Here is a 19,811-nt window from a genome sequence, read left to right on the forward strand (position 1 = left end):
TGAAACAGTGTCCTGTATAATGCCTTTGTTTTCTAATTGCACGTATCATCAGGGTCAAACACCATTTGATGTGGCTGATGAGGGATTGGTTGAACATTTAGAGATGCTGCAGAAGAAGCAGAACATGGTGAGTCCCTTCTTAGCCTCATTCTAACTAGCCATTCTCTGGTCTTATCTCTTGTTGGGTTTAAAGCAAAAGTAAGAAGATCTAGTCTTGGAGGCAAACATTGGTGGTCAAACGTGGTCAAACGTGGTCAAACGACATATAATGTAGGAAATCCATGAATATATTTGTTTAATTTTCTAAAAGCATCCGTGGAGGGTTTAGGAGGATTTGGATTGGGATTGCCACTGCCCTCAGGTGGCGGCGGTGGGATATTTCTAATGGGAAAATGGTTTTGCAAGAAAATGATAACTCCTGCTGCCCCAGTACATTGGAACAGATGCAAATTGGGTAAGTATGATTGCTTTTTATGGTTAAAAAATGTAAGGTTCTCAGATCATGGATCTCCCATTAACTTGCAGGTTGACCCTGAATTAATTTGTCCAAATCAGTTAAACTCATGCATACTTATGGTTACTTGAAATTGCCAAACTGACATTTCCAAAATGAGAAGCGAGGAGCTGAGCTGTGTAGAGGAATTTGCAGAAGAGTCAAGAGTTCTCTGCAATGAGGGAAATGGCATGTTTGAGGTAGAATTGGTAATGTAAGGCTGTTTGGAAAAAGTGGACTGGCCGTAAGCTAAACTTTGCCTATAGTTGTCCAGGCACTAGACTGTGTCTGGTTTTCTTTTGCCAGGAGGTTCTTCCTTGCTTATCTCCTTTATGACTTTTAATACATTATTTTTGCTGCAGTATTGTTTGGCACCCCACCATCCATTTACAAAATATGTCTGATATTAACAGAACAGCAATTAGTAAACCGTCATGGATATTTTTTTTGCTGTTAACATAAAAACCTAATGAGTTGGATTCTTGAAGAACGTGAATGAAGCAAGTTTGTAGAGAGAGTTGTTGCCCACTGCATCTTTTTGCTGCACCTTCCAAAAAGGTACTGCTGAGGGCCATCTGTTTGGAACAGCAGATGTAGCAGGCTGGAAGGTCTGAGGGCTGATGTCATTTTGAAGAGGTCTAAGCCCAACTCTGAATTGAATGATTATTTTCTAGCTGTGGTGATTTCCATTATAGTGGAGAAAAGAGAGAGGGTTTTTTTTCTCTTTTTCCCATAATGCTAGAAGCAGCCAGTGAAGTTGATGATCCTGAATTTCAGAAGCAACCAGCTGTGAGGTATGGGGGGGAAGAAGAGGCTGCAGTTTAAAAAGAAAGATGAAGAGGATGCCGAGGGGGACATCCCCTGGATTAAATGGTTTGGAGTGTGACTCCAATAGTATGGCTTCCTGGTGATAAATTCTTGTAGCCTTATGTAAGAACTAAGCAATTAAACAAGTTGCAGTGTTTCCATTTGTATGGAATCTATTTTGTCATACCAGATAATAAAATGACCTACCAGGCATTATTTCTTCTTTAAAACGGCCTTTCAATTATGCGTTTGGCAGCTGCGTAGCGAAGAGACAAGAAACAAGCTAATTGAAGCTGATATGAATGGCAAACTTCAAAGCGGACTCTTCAGAAAGTAAGCTTATCTGTCTAAAAGTATATGGCATGAGTATCTTATGGCATGATGTCTTGTGGGGTTGTGGGGGAGAACAGATGGAAAAATGGAGAAATGAACCACCTTGAAAAGTCAGAACTTAACAGGGCATGGAACAGGGCAGGACTCAGAGTCCAGTGAGCTTAGAACCAGTTGATGTTGTAGAATCAGAATCATAGAGTTGGAAGGGACCACCAGGGCCATCAAGTCCAACGCCCTGCACAATGCAGGAAATTCATAACTACCTCCCCCCTCCACACCCCTGGTGACCAGAAGATGGCCAAGATGCCCTCCCTCTCATCATCTGCCTAAGGTCACAGAATCAGCATTGCTGACAGATGGCCATCTAACCTCTTCTTAAAAACCTCCAGGGAAGGAGAGCTTACCACCTCCTGAGGAAGCCTGTTCCACTGAGGAACCACTCTGTTAGAAAATTCTTCCTAATGTCTAGACGGAAACCCTTTTGATTTAATTTCAACCCATTGGTTCTGGTCCGACCTTCTTGAGCAACAGAAAAGAACTCGGCACCCTCCTCTATATGACAGCCCTTCAAGTACTTGAACATGGTTATCATATCACCTCTCAGTCTTCTCCTCTTCAGGCTAAACATACCCAGCTCCTTCAACCTTTCCTCATAGGACTTGGTCTCCAGACCCCGCAACATCCTTGTTGCCCTTCTCTGGACACGTTCTAGCTTGTCTACATCTTTCTTAAATTGTGGTGCCCAAAACTGAACACAGTACTCTAGCTGAGGTCTAACCAGAGCAGAGTAAAGCAATACCATCACTCCGCGTGATCTGGACACTATACTTCTGTTGATGCAGCCCAAGACTGCATTTGCCTTTTTAGTTACAGCATCACACTGCTGACTCATGTTCAGTGTTTGGTCTACTAAGACCCCAAGATCCTTTTCACACACACTACTGCTCAAACAAGTCTCCCCCATCCTATAATTATGCATTTGATTTTTCCTACCTAAATGCAGAACTTTACATTTGTCTTTGTTGAAATGCATTTTATTAGTTCTAGCCCATTTCTCCAGCCTGTCAAGATCATCCTGCATCTTGGCTCTGTCTTCTACTGTATTTGCTACCCCTCCCAATTTAGTATCATCTGCAAATTTAATAAGCATCCCCTCTATTCCTTCATCCAAATCATTGATAAAGATGTTGAACAACACAGGGCCCAGCACAGATGTAGCTAGAGGAGTAGCTATGAGCTTGTCATAGAAATGAATTACTGGGCAAGTGTTTTTAGTTGTTGTATAGATCAGTGTTACCTATTGTCCATCTCCTCCCATACCTTTCCAGTCAATGAAATTTTGCTTTGTTTGCTTTGCTGTACTCTGCCATATCTAGATCTTTTAACAAATACATGTCTCTCTTCAAATAGTGCATATGCTGAGTCTAGACTAGACATTGTTTGGCATCTTGTGTGGTTTATTTCGCTACTCGCATGATGTGATTCTGGTGGAAATGTCAGGAATTAGGAAATGGGGGCATACAAGGAACTAGCACTTCCCATGCCCCTTGGCGTCTCCTTCCCATCTCAGTTTCTGTACATGGCCTGTACCAGTGATCTGAAGTATTCTTATATTGTGAGTTCCTACAGTGCATTGTTTAGTTAGCTTACTGCACCAGAAATGGATTTTCCCACTCCTTAATACAATAGATTTTCGCTCAAAGATGGAGAAGTTGAAATACCTCATATGGGAAGGAGTTCTTAATAGATTGTTACAGGTAGCTAAATTCTGTTCTGTAGTGATCAAAATTCGCTCGGAAAAGGTGGGTATAGTCAATAATTTTAAATCCTAAGTTATTAAAATGTTGGCCATATTTTTAGAGAGAATATTTTATCTGGGTTTTTATTAATCACTTATTTTGTGTTTATAATGTAGATAATGTATATTTGTACTCTTTTCCTGGCAATCGCTGTAGTAAATCTGACTGACTAGTTAGCTTACTGTTTCATTGTGGTGAATATATCTTTAAAAATTTGTGTCTCAGCAAAGGGAAGATTCTTTATGAGCCAGACACATTGAAATCCCTAGACCATGAAGAGGAGAATAAAGAGTCCAGTAGCTCCAGCTCTGAGGAGGAAGCTGAGGAAGATGATGTTTCAGAATCAGATACTGAAAAAGAGGCAGGTAATATGCTTTACAGAATTGTTAAAATTAGGATTTGCCTGGAGAATTCGTGAATTCACAGTTTTCCCCCAAGTATACAAAAACATCTTGAAAAGTTTCTTCAGGCTCTGAGATGTAAGATCCATGCAGATAGATATCAGTCTTAGATGGCAGAAAATAGGTTTTCAATAGTATATATTTAGGATTACCATGTTACCTGAGTATTTTTGAAATATTAATATTTATTTATGAAAAGACTTCTGTGTTCCATTGTGGAGCTGTTTGCCCCTTGTTTTGGGGTCTTTCTAGATCTCCATTCAATTTATACTGTAAAAGATGCATAGCTGTTCTTTACTTAACCATGGATCCAGAACATCTTAGCGATAGCACGTCGTCCCTGCACTCAGACAGCAATGTGTTGTAGCAGGACGATTGGAATTTGAAAGTGCTGCCAGGAATATGGTTGTAAAAGAGACTTCCGGTGGTGCTGCTGGGGAGAGCACTCCATTTCCCCAGGCTGTCCTGGGAGAAATCCAAGTTTGCGTTACTTTTGGGGTACATAGATACCCCAATCCGACCCTTGCAAGTGGGTTGGAAAGCAGGAACTCCCTGCAGCCCGCAAACGCGGTTTGACCTCCTAGGTACTCTGAGGGGGCTTTTTTAAGCCCCTCGGAGCCCTGGACGCCGGTCCTGCGAGGGCACTAGGGAAGGACATCGCCAAAACGCAACTTAGGCATCAAGCTCCACCCTCCACCACCTTAATACCAACATAAGGACTACATAAAGAAAAGAACCTCACCTCTTGACACCCAAGTGAGTACAAAAGAACTCTTCGTCTACCTGCTGGAAACTTGAACAGACGGGGGGCTGATAAGAATATTTCTGGGACCCCCACTCCTCCTTAATCCGAACTGAAAAAGTTTGATCTGAGTTAGCCATCGGGATTAGCGACAGGAGCCTTATCAATCCGATCAGCCTAAACCATAATAAAGAGTCGGAAGGATACCTTTTGATTGACAAGAATTATCACCAATGGGTCCAAGGGAAGGGGAGGGTGATTTTTCTTCCTGATTTTCCGGCGAAAAGAATATCCTGCCACGTTTGCAGTAAGGGAGTGCCTGGAACGGAAGACCCTCTATAACACCCTCTCTATCATCGGAACTAAAACAACAGGAAGTAGTCGTAGGACTGATTACGCGTCGCACTCGAGTTACTCTGAAATCATTCCTGAAGGAACAACCATCGAGAAGAGGCGGTAGAAGGTCCACGGCACTAGCAACTTCCTGTATACTTCCTGATCAGCCCGACCTAGAGCGACCGAAAAAAACTCACTGGTATTTCAAAACTTTAAAACGCAATTCTAGAGCTAATTTCGACTCTTTTCAACCCGAAAAAATTATAAGGCTGATGTTTGAATCACTATCTTTTAATTAGTACTTTAAAGGCCCTGTCTGTGGACATGTATTTTACCAGCTTCTTTTGAATGTAAATGTCGGGAACTCGACCCCGTTCTGGCTCACTACACAGCCCTGCCTATACTAAACTAAGGGAATCACTACAAACCTCAACCATGGAAAAAAAATTACAGGACATGCTAACTAAACAAACAGAGGCAACAAATAAACAGTTTGAACAGATGTCTACACAGATGGCACAGTTGACTTCTATGATGACAAATCTTGGTCAAGCATCCCAAGCTATTAATCAGAAGTTGGATGTGGTTACAGGAGACTTGAAAGAAGTAAAAACTCAAATGACTGTTATGAAGACAGATATGCAAGCGATGGATGCATCAATTAAGAAAGTGATGGATGAGCATAAGGATACAAAGAAAAAATTAACAAGTCAAGAAAAACAGATTGAAACAATACAAACTGACCAGATGGCGGCAAAAAATCAAATGGCAATGATGGAGATGAGAGTGAGAGAGACTAACCTTCGTATACGCAACTTTCCAGACATGATGGGAGACAATAAAGAAACTGCACTACCAAATTTGGCCTACTTATTTCAGATAGATGAACAAGAATTAAAACAAGCCATTAACAGAGTATACAGGATACCATTACCTGCTAGAATGAGGAGATCTAAGCCAAGAGATTTGATGATAGTGTTTTATGACACTAGAGTTAAAGATAAGATTATGAAGATTCACTATGAAAATCCAGTGTCAGCAGGAGATTCCCCTCTCATATTACTGAAGGATATTCCAAGGCATCTACTTTCACAGAGGAACAACTACAAAGATTTTGTGTCTACATTGAAAGCTAATGGTATCAAATACCGTTGGATCATGCCACAAGGTTTGGCTTTTACCTACAAGGAAGTGAAAACGACAATTCTATCTCAAGCTGATGTGGGGAAATTTCTGAGAAAGTATAAAATGGACCTTAAAGAACTATCTGGGGAGAAGGAGGAAGAAGAAGAGGAAGAAGAAGAGGCACAAGGTGCAGAAGGAGGTACCAAATTATAGACTTTTTACTCTGTTAAAAATACTACATTATGGCAAAAGCAATTTCTTGAAATGTAAATGGACTGAATGAGAAAACTAAAAGGGCTAGAATTTTCAAATATCTACAGAAATATAAATACTCCCTAATTTGTCTACAAGAGACTCACATAGCTTCAAAGCATAAAAAATATTTGGAGAAACAGATGCTTGGACAAGCATTTATTACCTCAGCTAAAACTAAAACAAAGGGAGTGGTAATTTATGCCCACCCCAGTCTTTGTCCAGAACTATTATACAAAGATAATGAAGGAAGAATTGTAATTATTAGAACTAAAATATTGGGACAAAGGACAATAGTGGTTGGAATTTATGCACCTAATGAAGGGAAAAAATCCTTCTATGAAAATCTACATGATTTGATAGCCCAACACGCAAAAGATCAAATCTTATTGATGGGCGATTTCAATGGAGTTATTCTCCCATCATTGGACAAAAAATCAAAAGCAAAAGACATCAATGACGGATGCTTACCTAAAACTTTCTTTACTATGGCTTCAGAATTAGAACTACAAGACATTTGGAGAACAATGAATACAACTGCTAAAGAATACACTTTTTATTCAGCGAGACACGATTCACACTCCAGAATCGATATGATATGGGCCAGTAAATCAATTTTCACTCAGTTACGTAAAATCCATATTTTACCCAGAACTTTTTCTGATCATAATCCTGTTACTTTTGATTGGAACAATAAACAAGCATTTAGATGGCGAATGAATGATAAACTTCTAAAAGACAACAAGATACATAAGGAATTACAGGTTTTAATGAAAGACTTTTTTGAAATTAATCTTAATGGGGAAACTTCTTTAAATACAGTTTGGGATGCATTCAAAGTTGTTCTGAGAGGCTTTATGATACAGAAACATTCGGCTTGGAAGAAGACTCAATTACAATTTACAAACAATTTACTTTGGAATTTACAAAATTTGGAACAGAAATTGGTAACGGTAACACAGGAAGAGGAGAAAAGAGAAATTCAAATAAAGATTTCTGCATCTAAACATCAATTAAATTTGGTAATAATGGAGGAAATGAATAAAAACTTGAAACTTGCTAAACAAAAGTATTTTGAATATGCAAATAAACCAGGAAAACTTTTAGCAACACAATTGAAGGACGCATTCCAAAAAAAGGTTATAACAAAAATCCAAACTGTTAAAAGACCAGTCTATTCAACTTCAGAAATTCAGAAAGAATTTGTTTCATTTTATTCTAAGTTATATCAGAAAGAAAATATTTCAAAACAGAAAATAGAAAAATTTCTAAATTCAATACAGATGAAAGCTTTGTCAATGACCCAGAGAGAATGTATTGAAGCTCCAGTAACAAGGGAAGAAATACAAGAAGCAATACTGAGACAAAAAACGGATAAAACACCTGGACCAGATGGAATTACTGCACTATTTTACAGAACATTTAGTGACAATTTAGTTGGATTTTTTGGCTCACTTTACAATGCAATTTTGGATGAGGGAACATCCCCGGAGACTTGGTCGCATGCATTTATATCATTGATACCTAAAGAAGGAAGAGATCCAGAAAAAACATCCAATTATAGACCTATATCGCTGTTAAATGTGGATTACAAAATTTTTGCTTCAGTTTTGGCATGTAGGATAAAACAATTCATTAAGGATCTTATACACGAAGACCAAGCAGGTTTCATACCAGGAAGGCAAATAAAAGACAATGTGAGAATTTTACTAGACTCACTGGAATATTATGACCAGAATATCCAACAAACTGCGGCTTTTGTATTTTTGGATGCAGAAAAAGCCTTTGATATGGTCTCCTGGAACTTTTTGAAACGGATTTTGGATAAATTGAATTTTGGAGATCGTTTTCAGAAAGGTATATCGGCTATTTATACCTCCCAACAGGCTAAAATTTTGGTTAATGAATCAATGTCAGATAATTGCCAAATCACGAAAGGGACCAGACAGGGATGTCCCTTGTCTCCACTTTTATTTTTGTTGGTGTTGGAACCACTATGTGTGAAACTAAGAAGTATGGAGGACATCCGCGGGTTAAGAATTAAAAAACATGAATTTAAGTTGAGAGCATTCGCGGATGACCTACTGTTAATTTTGGAGAACCCAACACAGTCAATGAATATACTTCGGGAGACTTTGGACGATTTTGGGAAAATATCAGGCTTTAAAGTGAATCAAGAAAAAACAAAGATAATATTTAAAAATCTACCGGAAACACAGCAACAGGAATTTATATCATATACTGGTTGGGAGAAAGCCAACAAAGTTAAATACCTGGGAATTTGGATTACTGCAAAGAATAAAGATTTGATAACCAACAATTACCTCAAGTTATGGGGTAAGATCAAAACTGATATGATTATATGGTCAAATAAAAAATTGTCACTAATGGGACGTATTTCAACGATTCAAATGAATGTCTTACCAAGGATGCTCTTCTTATTCCAAAATTTGCCAATAATATCACACACTAAATATTTCGATACTTGGAGGAAAGACATTTCAAACTTCATCTGGCAAGGGAAAAAACCAAGGACTGCTTATAAATATTTGGTGGATCTAAAAACTAGAGGAGGTTTAGCACTGCCTAATTTTCAACTCTACGCTGAAGCGGTAGCTTTAGTATGGCTAAAAGACTGGATGAATTTGTCAAATATACGTTTGCTAGACTTGGAAGGTTATAATAACTTAAGTGGATGGCATGGCTATTTGTGGTATGATAAAATTAAGTTACAAGCAACATTTCGTAATCATATAATCAGGTCCTCTTTATTTCGTATCTGGATGAGATATAAACACATCTTGGAACCAGAAACACCGATGTGGATATCGCCTCAAGAAATGCTAACATTGCGCCCACTTAGACCAGACACATTTATTACTTATCAAGATCTAATTAATTGGGACGGAAAGAAATGCTCACTAAAAGACTTTAAACTTCTTAAGGATGATTTACAATGGCTCCAATACTACCAAATTAAATCAGTTTTTGTACAAGATGCTAAAAAAGGTTTTTCTAAAGAAAAATCTTCTTTTCAAAGGATTTTACTAGATAATAATACAAAACTGATTTCTAAAATGTATAATCTCCTTTTAACAATATATTGTGAGCAGGATACGATTAAACCAACTATGATCGATTGGGCTCAAAATGTGGGACATGATATTGCTTTAAATAAATGGGAACGACTATGGTCCAAAGATTTAAAAGGAATAAAAGCACAGTCAGTGCGAGAAAACATTTATAAAATGATGTATAGATGGTATTTAACACCTAAGAAAATTGCAAAGATTTATAAAACAATGTCCCCTATCTGTTGGAAATGTAACAAAGAAATTGGTTCCTTTTATCACATGTGGTGGACCTGTGACAAAGCTAAAGACTTTTGGGACATGATCTATAATGAATTGAGACTAATACTACAAAAGAATATACCCAAAACACCAGAAATGATGTTATTGAGTATGATTCCAGACGACTTATCAACACAAAGAACCTTTTTGATTTATGCCACAACAGCTGCGAGACTGCTTTATGCAGCGAAATGGAAAGGGTTAGAAATTCCTGAGAAAAAAGACTGGATTGTTAAAATGTTTGAAGTGGCAGAAATGGCAAAACTCACAGCTATTCTAAATGAAGAAAATGACGTTCGGTTTCTGGGGGAATAGGGGGCGTGGATGCATTATTGTGAATATGAGTTAAAATTGGGAAGAATGGAAGAATATTTTCTAATCTGATCCAGAGGATTATTTTTGGTCTTTTTTATAATGAATAAGCATAATTATATTTACTAACAGATTATGGTTTTTTTTTATATATGGTATTGATAGTTTATTAAGATTAGATTAACTACGACGGGATGAACTTTTTATTAAGAGGAAGATAGAGGTGAAGGGGAAGTCAAAAAATTTCCATTTCTTTTTTTTTCTTCTTTATTATATGTTATGGAATTATAACAACTTTAGGTTAGAATTGAAACTTTATATTGTCATAGATGTTGTTTAATGCAATGGAAAATTTCTAGTATAAAACCCAATAAAATTTATATATATATAAAAAAAAAAGGAATATGGTTGTAAAAGTGACATGAGCCCCTCTTGGGTGGCTGACAAGTGACACAGTTCTTCCTCTCCCTCCTCAATATATTGTTTTTTCTTCTAACACCAATGCACTTGACTTACAAAGAAGGGGAGTTGGTACAGGAGCTGAAAATGACAAATCTTAAGGCCAAGTATGGAGAAGCAGTGAAATGATGATTAGCATTCTGTTTGTATTTAATTCCTTAGAGAATCTTACGTTTTTCTCCTTTTCTGCTGCAAACTTTAGCAACCTCGTGCATTGCTTTTTACACTAAATTTGATGTTTGTATGTATTTAGAATTTATATCTCACTCCCCTTTGCATTCAGGACGGCTTACAATAAGAGCTTAAAGTTCTTGCTTTCTAATATCTGACATCATAACATTCCTCTGTGTCGTAGATTTACTTGGACAGAAGTCCCCTATGCAACTGCAAAAAAAATCCCTCTTTCACTGTAAAAATGGTAGAATTTAGTAGTTGCCTCACTTCCTTGTCAAACAGCTTTTGCTTTAACACTGTGAAAGGGGTACATGTAATTGCTGCAGAGCTGGTTAGTTCCAAATGTACCGAAGTGCAAAGACTGTAAGAGGTATCGTTAGTTCTTCTTTGCTTATCCTCAAGAGCCTTGATCCAGTATGTCCCTTTGCAAAAGTGGAAAAGGCTGTGTATCTTTTAAATCTCCCCTCCAAAAACCCCCCTACATTTTACTAATTTGAAACTTAGTATTTATTGCTGTATATTTCTGAAGTACAGAAACAGAGCAGTGCTTTATGCTATTGATAGTACTCTCTGAAGCAGAACTTACTCATCACAGTAAATACAGTAATGTTGTCTTGTCAACACCAGTAAGTATTTTTAGATAATGCAGGGAGCTGGGGAAAGCCTTATTCCTATCGTGAAAACCACAGGATGGTCCAAGACCCTGCATTGGCCTTGATGTCATCGCTACACATAAGGACCTGATTCAGATCGCCTTTGGACACATTCTTGGATCCATTCTGAATTGAAAGAGGCTGAATCTCTGCCACCAATTTTGGTTTTGTTCTGGAATTCAGTAGGAACACTAATCAAATAATACTTTTTAATTGAAAGTCAAATTTATTTTTTCGTGGTCTCTGTACATCACACTGGGCTTTGCACAGAGCTTCAATTCAGAAACTTCTAGAGCAGTCTTTTAAGGTGTGCACTTCCTCTACCCTCAGAGATGTGGCTTAGACTGTGCATGCCCAAGGGGGAGAATTCATGGAACAAGCCACTGAAAAGAAATACTTGGCCCATTGGTACCAAAGACATGCTACGAAAATGTTAGGCTTGATCACCAGCAGCTGGAAAAAAACAAGAAGCAAAAGGAGAGGCAACAACCACAGCTAATGGAAAAGCAATCTCCTGACCCTGTAGTGCACGTTCCTTCATGGTTTTCTGCCTCACAAATCCTGTCCTGTCTCCTCCAGTTAGTGGAACTGTAAATGATACAGGAAAAATTTCAGAATATCATCATTGTCCCAGAAACCCTGTTCACAGGACACCTCTATTCAGATATCCAACTGGTTGGCTTGTTTTCAGAAGGACAACTGGAGGACTTCCGCAGGCACCTATCCACATATCCCAAGCACATGTGCACCTGTGGTCTCACACGCTGTGGTCATCATGGTGTGTAGCACCAGCACTGTAGGCATAGCAACGTGTCCCCTAGAACCTGTATACAGTACCTTACCCATTTGTGCCTTTGGCCACTGTGTCCTGCCTGGCAGCCACTTCTACACCTCTTCAATCAGAACTGATACTGCAGCTTTTGGCTACCAGTGGTAGTACTTCCGCTGATCTTAACACCGTTGAAACAGCCTGTAGTCATAACTCCTATGAAGCTGGTTTATTCAATAAGAGTTGTTCACCTACTCTAGGGTATTCAAGTACACCCCCAACTCTACCCTTTTCCTCAAGAAGGACTTCCTTCTACTGAAAGCAGTCATATAATTGCTGCCACCCTCCCAAAAGGACTGAGGGTTCTACTGTAGGTAATTTACCCTTCCCAGGAAGGATGCACCTGTGTGGTTGTCTTCAACTGGGCAAGCCATTGGCTCCATTGGCCATGTGTGCACTTACTGGTGTTGGTCTCCTTGGCAAGAAGTGCAAGTAAATTCTGTGCTCAGACCCTTCTTACCTCCAGGTACACAAGAACAAGGTAGTAGGACCCCCAGATATTGTCATTTTTCCAAAGGCAGTTTCTGGTTTTCATCTCAACCAAGTTCTAATCTTCCCCTATCTAGTTTCTGATTCCAACCCTTGAGAGGGCCCTGCATTCTTTGGATGCTCAGACAGCATTGTTGTTCTACCTGAACAGAATTGCCTCAGCCGCTTCCTTTGCTACTCAGGCCCAAAGAAAGGGCAGAGAGCATCTTCACAGTTGTTTGACTACTGGCTTACAAGTATTATTGAGGTCTGCTATGATCAAACCCACACTCCTCTTCTGTGACACTTAGAGTTAATTCCACTAAATCTGTTAACACATAATCTGCCCTTAGCAGAGAGATTCTACTTTCTGAGCTCTGTGGAGTAACCACCTGGGCCCAGTCTTCCACCTAAACCATCAATGTCAGAGCCAGAGCAGACATGATCTTTGGCAGGGCAGTGCTCAACACTCTTGTCATATACACTTCTCCACCTTCATCTTGCTAGTCTACACCCATATGTGTGATGTGCAGAGACCCCAAAGAAGTAAAAATATATTGCATACCTATAACTGTTCTTTGAGTGATCATCTGTGCACTTATACAACTCATCCACCTTCCCTTAATTTTGGAAGGAATTGAATGGGAAGATGAGACTACTTCCCCTTAGACATGCACAGTATAAGCTGTGCTTCTGAGGGGAGGGGACTTTTGCGCCTAAAGCTAACTCTATACATCTCTGAGACAAAACTCTGTACAGGCACAAAGCCCATCAGTATGAATTCACAGATGAACAAAAATAATCTTTACAGGCATGCAACCTGATTTTATTTACCCTTTTGTTTGAAAAAAATGGCCTAAATAGAGTTTTGCAGTAGACATGCTTAACATTAAGTTAATTATTCATTCTTCTGCAATGAATGAGTTCATTAACTGTCACAGGGTTACAGAAATACTCTCTGGGAATATAATGATAGCTAACAGATCTCAAACAAATTTGTGTTGTGACTAAACAAAACTACTTCTTTGTTCAAGCCCTGGAAAAGTGGCCAGGCATATCAGGCCTCATGATCCCAAAAGCAGATCTTTCCTACCTTCTAGTCTCTTCAGAATAACAGGCTGGCGATTAGGGGAATCCTCGTGAGTAAAATGTCATAGAACCCTGCTGGTGGAAGAAGAAAATGCAGTTTTCCCTTCTCACCGCAGCACCACATGTTCCATGGCATTTTGTCCTTGAAGCTCCCCTGACTAGCATCAGCTTTTGATGGATCACAAGACACTGCTGGAGAAAAATAGTAGGGAAGATGTCCACAAGTATCTTCCATTCATGGTGCGTAGGATCCAACCCATACTACTTTATTCTTGCTTGCTTTGAGCAGCACACCTTTAAGGTCCAAAGAACAGAGGGCCTGTGCCCTGAATATCAGGAGCAGATGTCCTGGTAAATCTGGAAGTGTGTTGGTATAGTAGTCACAGCTGTTAACACCCATGCTATTTTCTATCTTCTTAGAGAGAAAGGAAGAGTCTGTTGCTAACCACTCCAGTCATGAGCCCCGAACTCTCATCACTGAACAAGTGCCACCACCTGAGCATAACACCTTCACTATGGCTCCTGTCAGAAAAGTAAGTGGAAATTGACTTACAGTGGAATCATAAGCAGAGTTGCACCTTTCTAAGTCCGTTGACTAGCTCTGCTTAGGACTGTAGTGCTGAACTACACTGCAGGTTGAACCTTAGGTTGCTTTTTGCTATAAATGTATACACTATCAATTTTACTAATTTAAGTGTTAAGAGTGCTAATCCTATACATTATAAATATGTGGTAAACATCTATTGTATCCTCCTACATATTCTGTATTCCACAAAATGCATCTTTGTACACATCACTTTTAAATGACGAATTCATCTATAAAGAGCACAAACTTCAGATGCAAAGCTTGGATAATTTAGATAAATTCAATATAATTTGTTTGAGTGTGGAAAAAAACACACCCAGTCCCCCAAATCCTGTTATAATTCATAGGGTTGCCATATGTCAGAAGCTTGACAGTACTTAACATACACACACACTTATGTTAGCTTGTCAGTTTTATGCATGACCTTGTTTGGATCCAAATTCAATTCTCCATCAGCAGAACAGAACTTTCATGCCTTTCTACTCCCACTTCATCCCACTGATCTCCATGAAACTCTGCTCTGGAGGGGATAAGGAACGTCGAAGAATAACATGGGGTAGGGAGGGAGTTGCAGCAGGAAAGGGGAAATTGGTGGAAATGACAGGTTAGCTTGGATCCCACCCTTTGTGTTTATATTTATAAGTTACTGTTGGTGTAGTGAAATTATTTGGGAGGTTAGTCACCTTGATGTACCTTTGACAGTCTTCTGTATTCTTTTTTACAGTTTACTGCTTCTTTGCTCAACAAATCTGAAGAGCAAAAGGATGAATCTCCCTCTTCTTGGAGGCTAAGTCTGCGGAAGACTAGCAGTCAGAACACTCTAAGTGAAGGCACTGCTCCTCGTGATGCACTGAAAGATAAGGGTGGTTCTATCTATCGCTCTTCTTCAACCCCTCGAATTTCTGCATTATTAGACAAAGAAAAGGTACAGAGGAATATGGTTTCCCCGTCTTTGAAACTCCTGACTAGTTACCTTGAGCAGTACAGGCTAAGAGTATTTCAGGATATTTTTAAGTGGACTTTTCCCCATAGTATTAATACTCACATAGGCCAGAGGCTATGCCAGAGTCCTGTATTCTGTCATAAATTACAAACATAAGAATTGAACACACATGAACACCTGAAGCTGCCTTATACTGAATCAGACCCTTGGTCCATCAAAGTCAGTATTGTCTACTCAGACTGGCAGTGGCTCTCCAGGGTCTCAGGTAGAGGTCTTTCACATCACCTACTTGCCTAGTCCCTTTAACTGGAGATGCCAGGGATTGAACCTGGGACCTTTTCCATGCCAAGCAGATGCCAAGCTCTACCACTAAGCCATGGCCTCTCCCCCCAATTGTTCTCTGTTAGGTAAAAAAAAAGTCCATCTGGACCTGTTCCTAACAGTGCCAGATGCTTCTGGGAAGCCCACAATCAGGACATGAAGGTCCCTTAAACAGCTAGTATTCAGATGTACATGAGCTCTGAAAATGGAGACTCAGTTTAGCTTCTGTGGCTAGTAGATCTATCATCCTGTCCTGGATGGCTGAAGCTAGCCTGATCTCATCAGATCTCAGAAGGTGAGCAGGGTTGGCTCTGGTTAGTACTTGAATGGGAGACCACCAAGGCATTCCAGGGTCATTATGCAGAGGCAAGCAAAAATCTTCTGTTCATCTCTTGCCTTGAAAACCCTGTGGGATCACCATAAGTTGGCTGTGACTTGTTGGCACTTTCCACTGCCACATCTACCAGAGGCTATCCCTCGTGAATTTAGCACCTTCCAGTAATTCGTCCTTATGTATCTGGATGGGGAGGTAGTCAGGAGCTCTGCTGCAAAGGCTTATGTGGCCCCATTAAAAAGGGGGTTTGGGGGAACGTGGGGATGTGTGATTTAGAATTACAGAGGGAGCATAAAAAGCAAAAGTATCATGAAACTGTGGGGTGAGAAGTGCTGAATTTTCTTACACTTTTTCTGAACGAGAAAAATCAGTTCTGATAACCTTGTTTCGTTGGTGTGGTGGAGAAATGCTCAGCCTCTAAGCAACTTTAAAAAAGGAAAATCCTTGAAAGCAGTTCTTAATGACATGATGGTATTGCCAACAATGTAAAAGGACTGTCCAGCCAGGACTTGTGACACCCGTTCTTCCACTTTCTGCTCCACTGTCACAGTCTTAATACTTATACTAGATTGAAGCACATGTGTGTGTATGTATGCAACATTTTCCTAACATCAGAATACTAGAAATATGAGTTCAGAGAGACTGAGATTCAAACCATAGTATTACTGTCAGCAAATAATTTTGAATACCTTGTGAGTAACAACCATGCAGTATTGTGGTGTGTGTAAAAGAAAATGGAAAGGCCCTAACTAGACTGCATTGTGTAGGTTTTTCACTTCAGCACCATTCAGGCAGATTCTAATTATACCCAGTAATGGCATAATTAGAAGTGCAAATTAATACTCATGACTATTATACATAATTTAATGTATATATTAAGTTCAATTAATATGTATAACAGACAACACTGTATTAAGCAGTGGGGTGTGTTTTCCGAAACACTTCAGACTTTTTCTTTGGGTAAATGAATTCAACAGATGGATTTATTTTATTGAGGGCTTTTTTTTTGGTTTGGAATTCTACTTGCTTGGAGTTAAAAATTCTTCCTGTAAATTCAGAACCTTTGTGGGTAACAGGGAAATACTATACTGAATGGTTTCTCTTCTCAGTTTAGTCCCGGGGGATAGTGCATAGCAAAAATTTGGCTTACAGTATTGGAGAAAATAGGGGTTGTTTAGACAGAAACTCTTCTTTTGCTAAACATTTGTATATTGGTTGAAAACTTTATAGATTCAGGTTTTTAAAATTATGATTTCCTTATTGTTTGAATATCATTATATATCTGGAGTTTTGAAATCTTTTTTTTAAACCAGAATAACCATAAATGAAGAAGTTGTGATTGGAAACTGATGAGCAATTTTTTTTTTTTTTTTTTTTTTTTTGGCAAACTTGAGATTGGATTTAACAGAGTTTTTCCACAGGCAGGATTTCTGCCCCTGAAGTGCAGCTTCTCATCTCCTCCCTCCTGGCTCAGCTTGAAATGTCCCCTAAAATGCAGAAGAATGCTGCATTGGATCCAAGCCTTTTCTCCATAATGCCAGCCTAAAGAAGCTTGACAAAAGATAACAATTTTCAGAAAGTGGGGACTGTTAGTAGAAAGCCAAGCCTTCAAAAAGAACTGTCTAACCTATCTCAAACTCTTCCATTCTGAAAAAAAATAATTGCTGCTGATCATGCTTGTTTCTTCACAGTTCTGAGTCACCAAGCGAGTATGGTACATGTGATAACTATGCAGGGGTTCTCATCTCCATATAGCACCTGTGCAGATGTTGTACTTCTGAACTGTAACTACAGGTCCTGTCTGTCCATCAATGAAAGTTTTGGAACAGGGTTTGAACTTGACACTCCTTACCCCTTAAGGTTGGCCAAACCCAGTCCGTAATCAAGGGTTACATTGGCACGGACTTTAGCCTTGCTCAGTGTTAATCAGGGCTTTCTCTTAGCCATGGATTTGAAACCAGCTTCAAACCCTGGCAGGCATGGAGAGAAACTAACAGAAATCCAGCAGTAGTGATTTGGGGGAGCACTCCAGGAAGAAAGTCTTTAGTGGCCCAGCAGGAACTGCCAGGGGCCACTAGAAATTTTTACTTAAAATACGCTATCTTAAAGGAATTAATTTTTTTTCCAGCAGGACAAGGACAACAAAATTTATTTTGCTTCAATAGCCCCTCGAAGATTAAATAGTACTGGAGACATGGAAGAAAAAGAAAACCGGTAAGACCTCTTGATTTAGGGCCTGGCAACTATAGAAAGGAATTTTTGTTAATTGAATCTTTGGAATAGTTTCTCCTGCTTTGACACATACATTAATTTTTCCTCTACCAGTTTGAGTTACAGTTGGGTGGAGCAAAGAAAAGCATTTGCTAAATATCATGCATCCTCAAAATGCACTTATGGCAGAAATTTAAGCTAGGCATGTAACAAATAATTATTGCTTGTGAAAAAAATTTATCGGATGAATTGTAGCTGCCTTGTTTGTCTTATTTCTGTACATCCACATATTGCTTGTCAATCAGCTTGTTCGATCTGGGTAAAACCGAGATTATTAAATAATAGGGAAGGCCTCTTTGCATATTTTAGCTTAATTATAAATGTAACAACAGGTCCTTAATTGTAGAGGAAGATGGGTAGAAGCCAAATCATTATGTAAACCATTTTTTATTTTCAGACAGCTTTTAATGTGCTCTTTCTGTGTTTGTGCATTGTACATTATTGCACAAAATAATCTCTGTGGACTCACTTCCTCCCCCTTAATACATATGCAATTTAAAAAAGTAATCTGTTCTTCAAATTTGATTTGACCGCTTATTAATACAAGATTTTATTGTATTACATGTCATAGGCATTTTATTATCTGAATGGTAGCACATAGAATGCTAACACAGTTCCTGCTTATGATGATACAAGCTACATGCTAGTAAGAAATCATGGGGGAGGAGGAGATAATACAGAGGTTAACTCCTGTGCCTGGATCTCATCTTCCAGAATTCTATGTGCTCTCAGGAGTTTGAGTAGGACATTTCGCTCTCTTGTTTGCCCTCCCCCAACATCCCATACCTTCTGGAATATACTTATTTCATAGGGGGAGGGGCTGTTCCTCCATTTGGTTCATTTGCAAACCCATGGTTTTTCTGCATACCTCTAATTATGTAATAAATCTTGCCTGTGGGTGGCCCAGCTCTGTTTCTTATGTGATAAGCACAAACCACCCACTTTTATTATTAATTATATGGTAATTTGTTGCATATCGTTCTGAGATTAACAAGAATGTATTCAATGCCACAGGAAGGCTGTAGTAGCCTAAAGTTTATAGAATGGCATCTGCCAGTGTTAGATTATTCTTCATAATCTTAGGTGTCTTGCATGCATATGGCTATAAAAGCCATGTGAATTGCCTAAGTGTAGAACTGTAGTTAAAGCAACGTTTTGAAGATTTATTTATTTATTAAAACATTTCTATCCTGCATTTCCTCATAGTTCAAGGTAGCTTAAGGTTATAGTTAAAACATTTCCAGTTTATCAGCATACAGCAAACATGTCTAAATGGATTTCAGTTAAAGCTTCTTTCTCCCCCATCCCCCACCCCCGGCTTTTGCAGAGAATCTGCTGTTACCTTGGTACGGAGTGGTTCTTATACACGGCCACTATGGAGGGATGAACCAAAGGGAAATGAAGCCCCTGCAACTGGTGCACCTTCCACCTATGTATCTACCTACATGAAAAGGTTAGGCTCGTTGAAGAAGGAATTAGAACTTTTGTTCTTGGTGAACAGACTGAAAAGGCACTAAGTGCCTTCATGAGCTTCGACTCACGAAAGCTTATACCATGGAAAAATTTGTTGGTATTGAAGGTTCAAGTCTATACTAGACTTGAATATTGCTCTGCCTCAGTCAGTTTCAAGTGTTTCAAAGGTGGTTTGAACATAATGAAAACAAGGAAGGCCCTCAGATTGTGTGGTTTGGCACACCTATATGTCTTGCTTCTGCTGCATGTGTGGTAAAA

At 39.1% G+C, this 19,811-nt stretch overlaps 1 protein-coding gene across 6 annotated transcripts in view; it reads left to right on the forward strand.

Annotated features, from left to right (window-relative positions):
* Nucleotides 1-19,811, forward strand: part of PPP1R12B (protein phosphatase 1 regulatory subunit 12B) — a 144,591-nt gene that overhangs the window by 28,814 nt on the left and 95,966 nt on the right. For 5 of the 6 annotated variants that reach the window (XM_056845088.1, XM_056845086.1, XM_056845087.1 and 2 more), the window contains 7 exons: nucleotides 53-127; nucleotides 1,557-1,633; nucleotides 3,658-3,797; nucleotides 14,046-14,158; nucleotides 14,936-15,136; nucleotides 17,938-18,023; nucleotides 19,408-19,533. In XM_056845088.1, the coding sequence (XP_056701066.1) occupies nucleotides 53-127; nucleotides 1,557-1,633; nucleotides 3,658-3,797; nucleotides 14,046-14,158; nucleotides 14,936-15,136; nucleotides 17,938-18,023; nucleotides 19,408-19,533 (818 nt within the window). Of the gene's footprint in view, nucleotides 1-52; nucleotides 128-1,556; nucleotides 1,634-3,657; nucleotides 3,798-14,045; nucleotides 14,159-14,935; nucleotides 15,137-17,937; nucleotides 18,024-19,407; nucleotides 19,534-19,811 lie in introns of those variants that run through there. The other variant, XM_056845092.1, reaches the window with a different exon arrangement.

The sequence above is a fragment of the Euleptes europaea genome, chromosome 2, assembly GCF_029931775.1.
Source record: "Euleptes europaea isolate rEulEur1 chromosome 2, rEulEur1.hap1, whole genome shotgun sequence".
NCBI lineage: Eukaryota > Metazoa > Chordata > Lepidosauria > Squamata > Sphaerodactylidae > Euleptes > Euleptes europaea.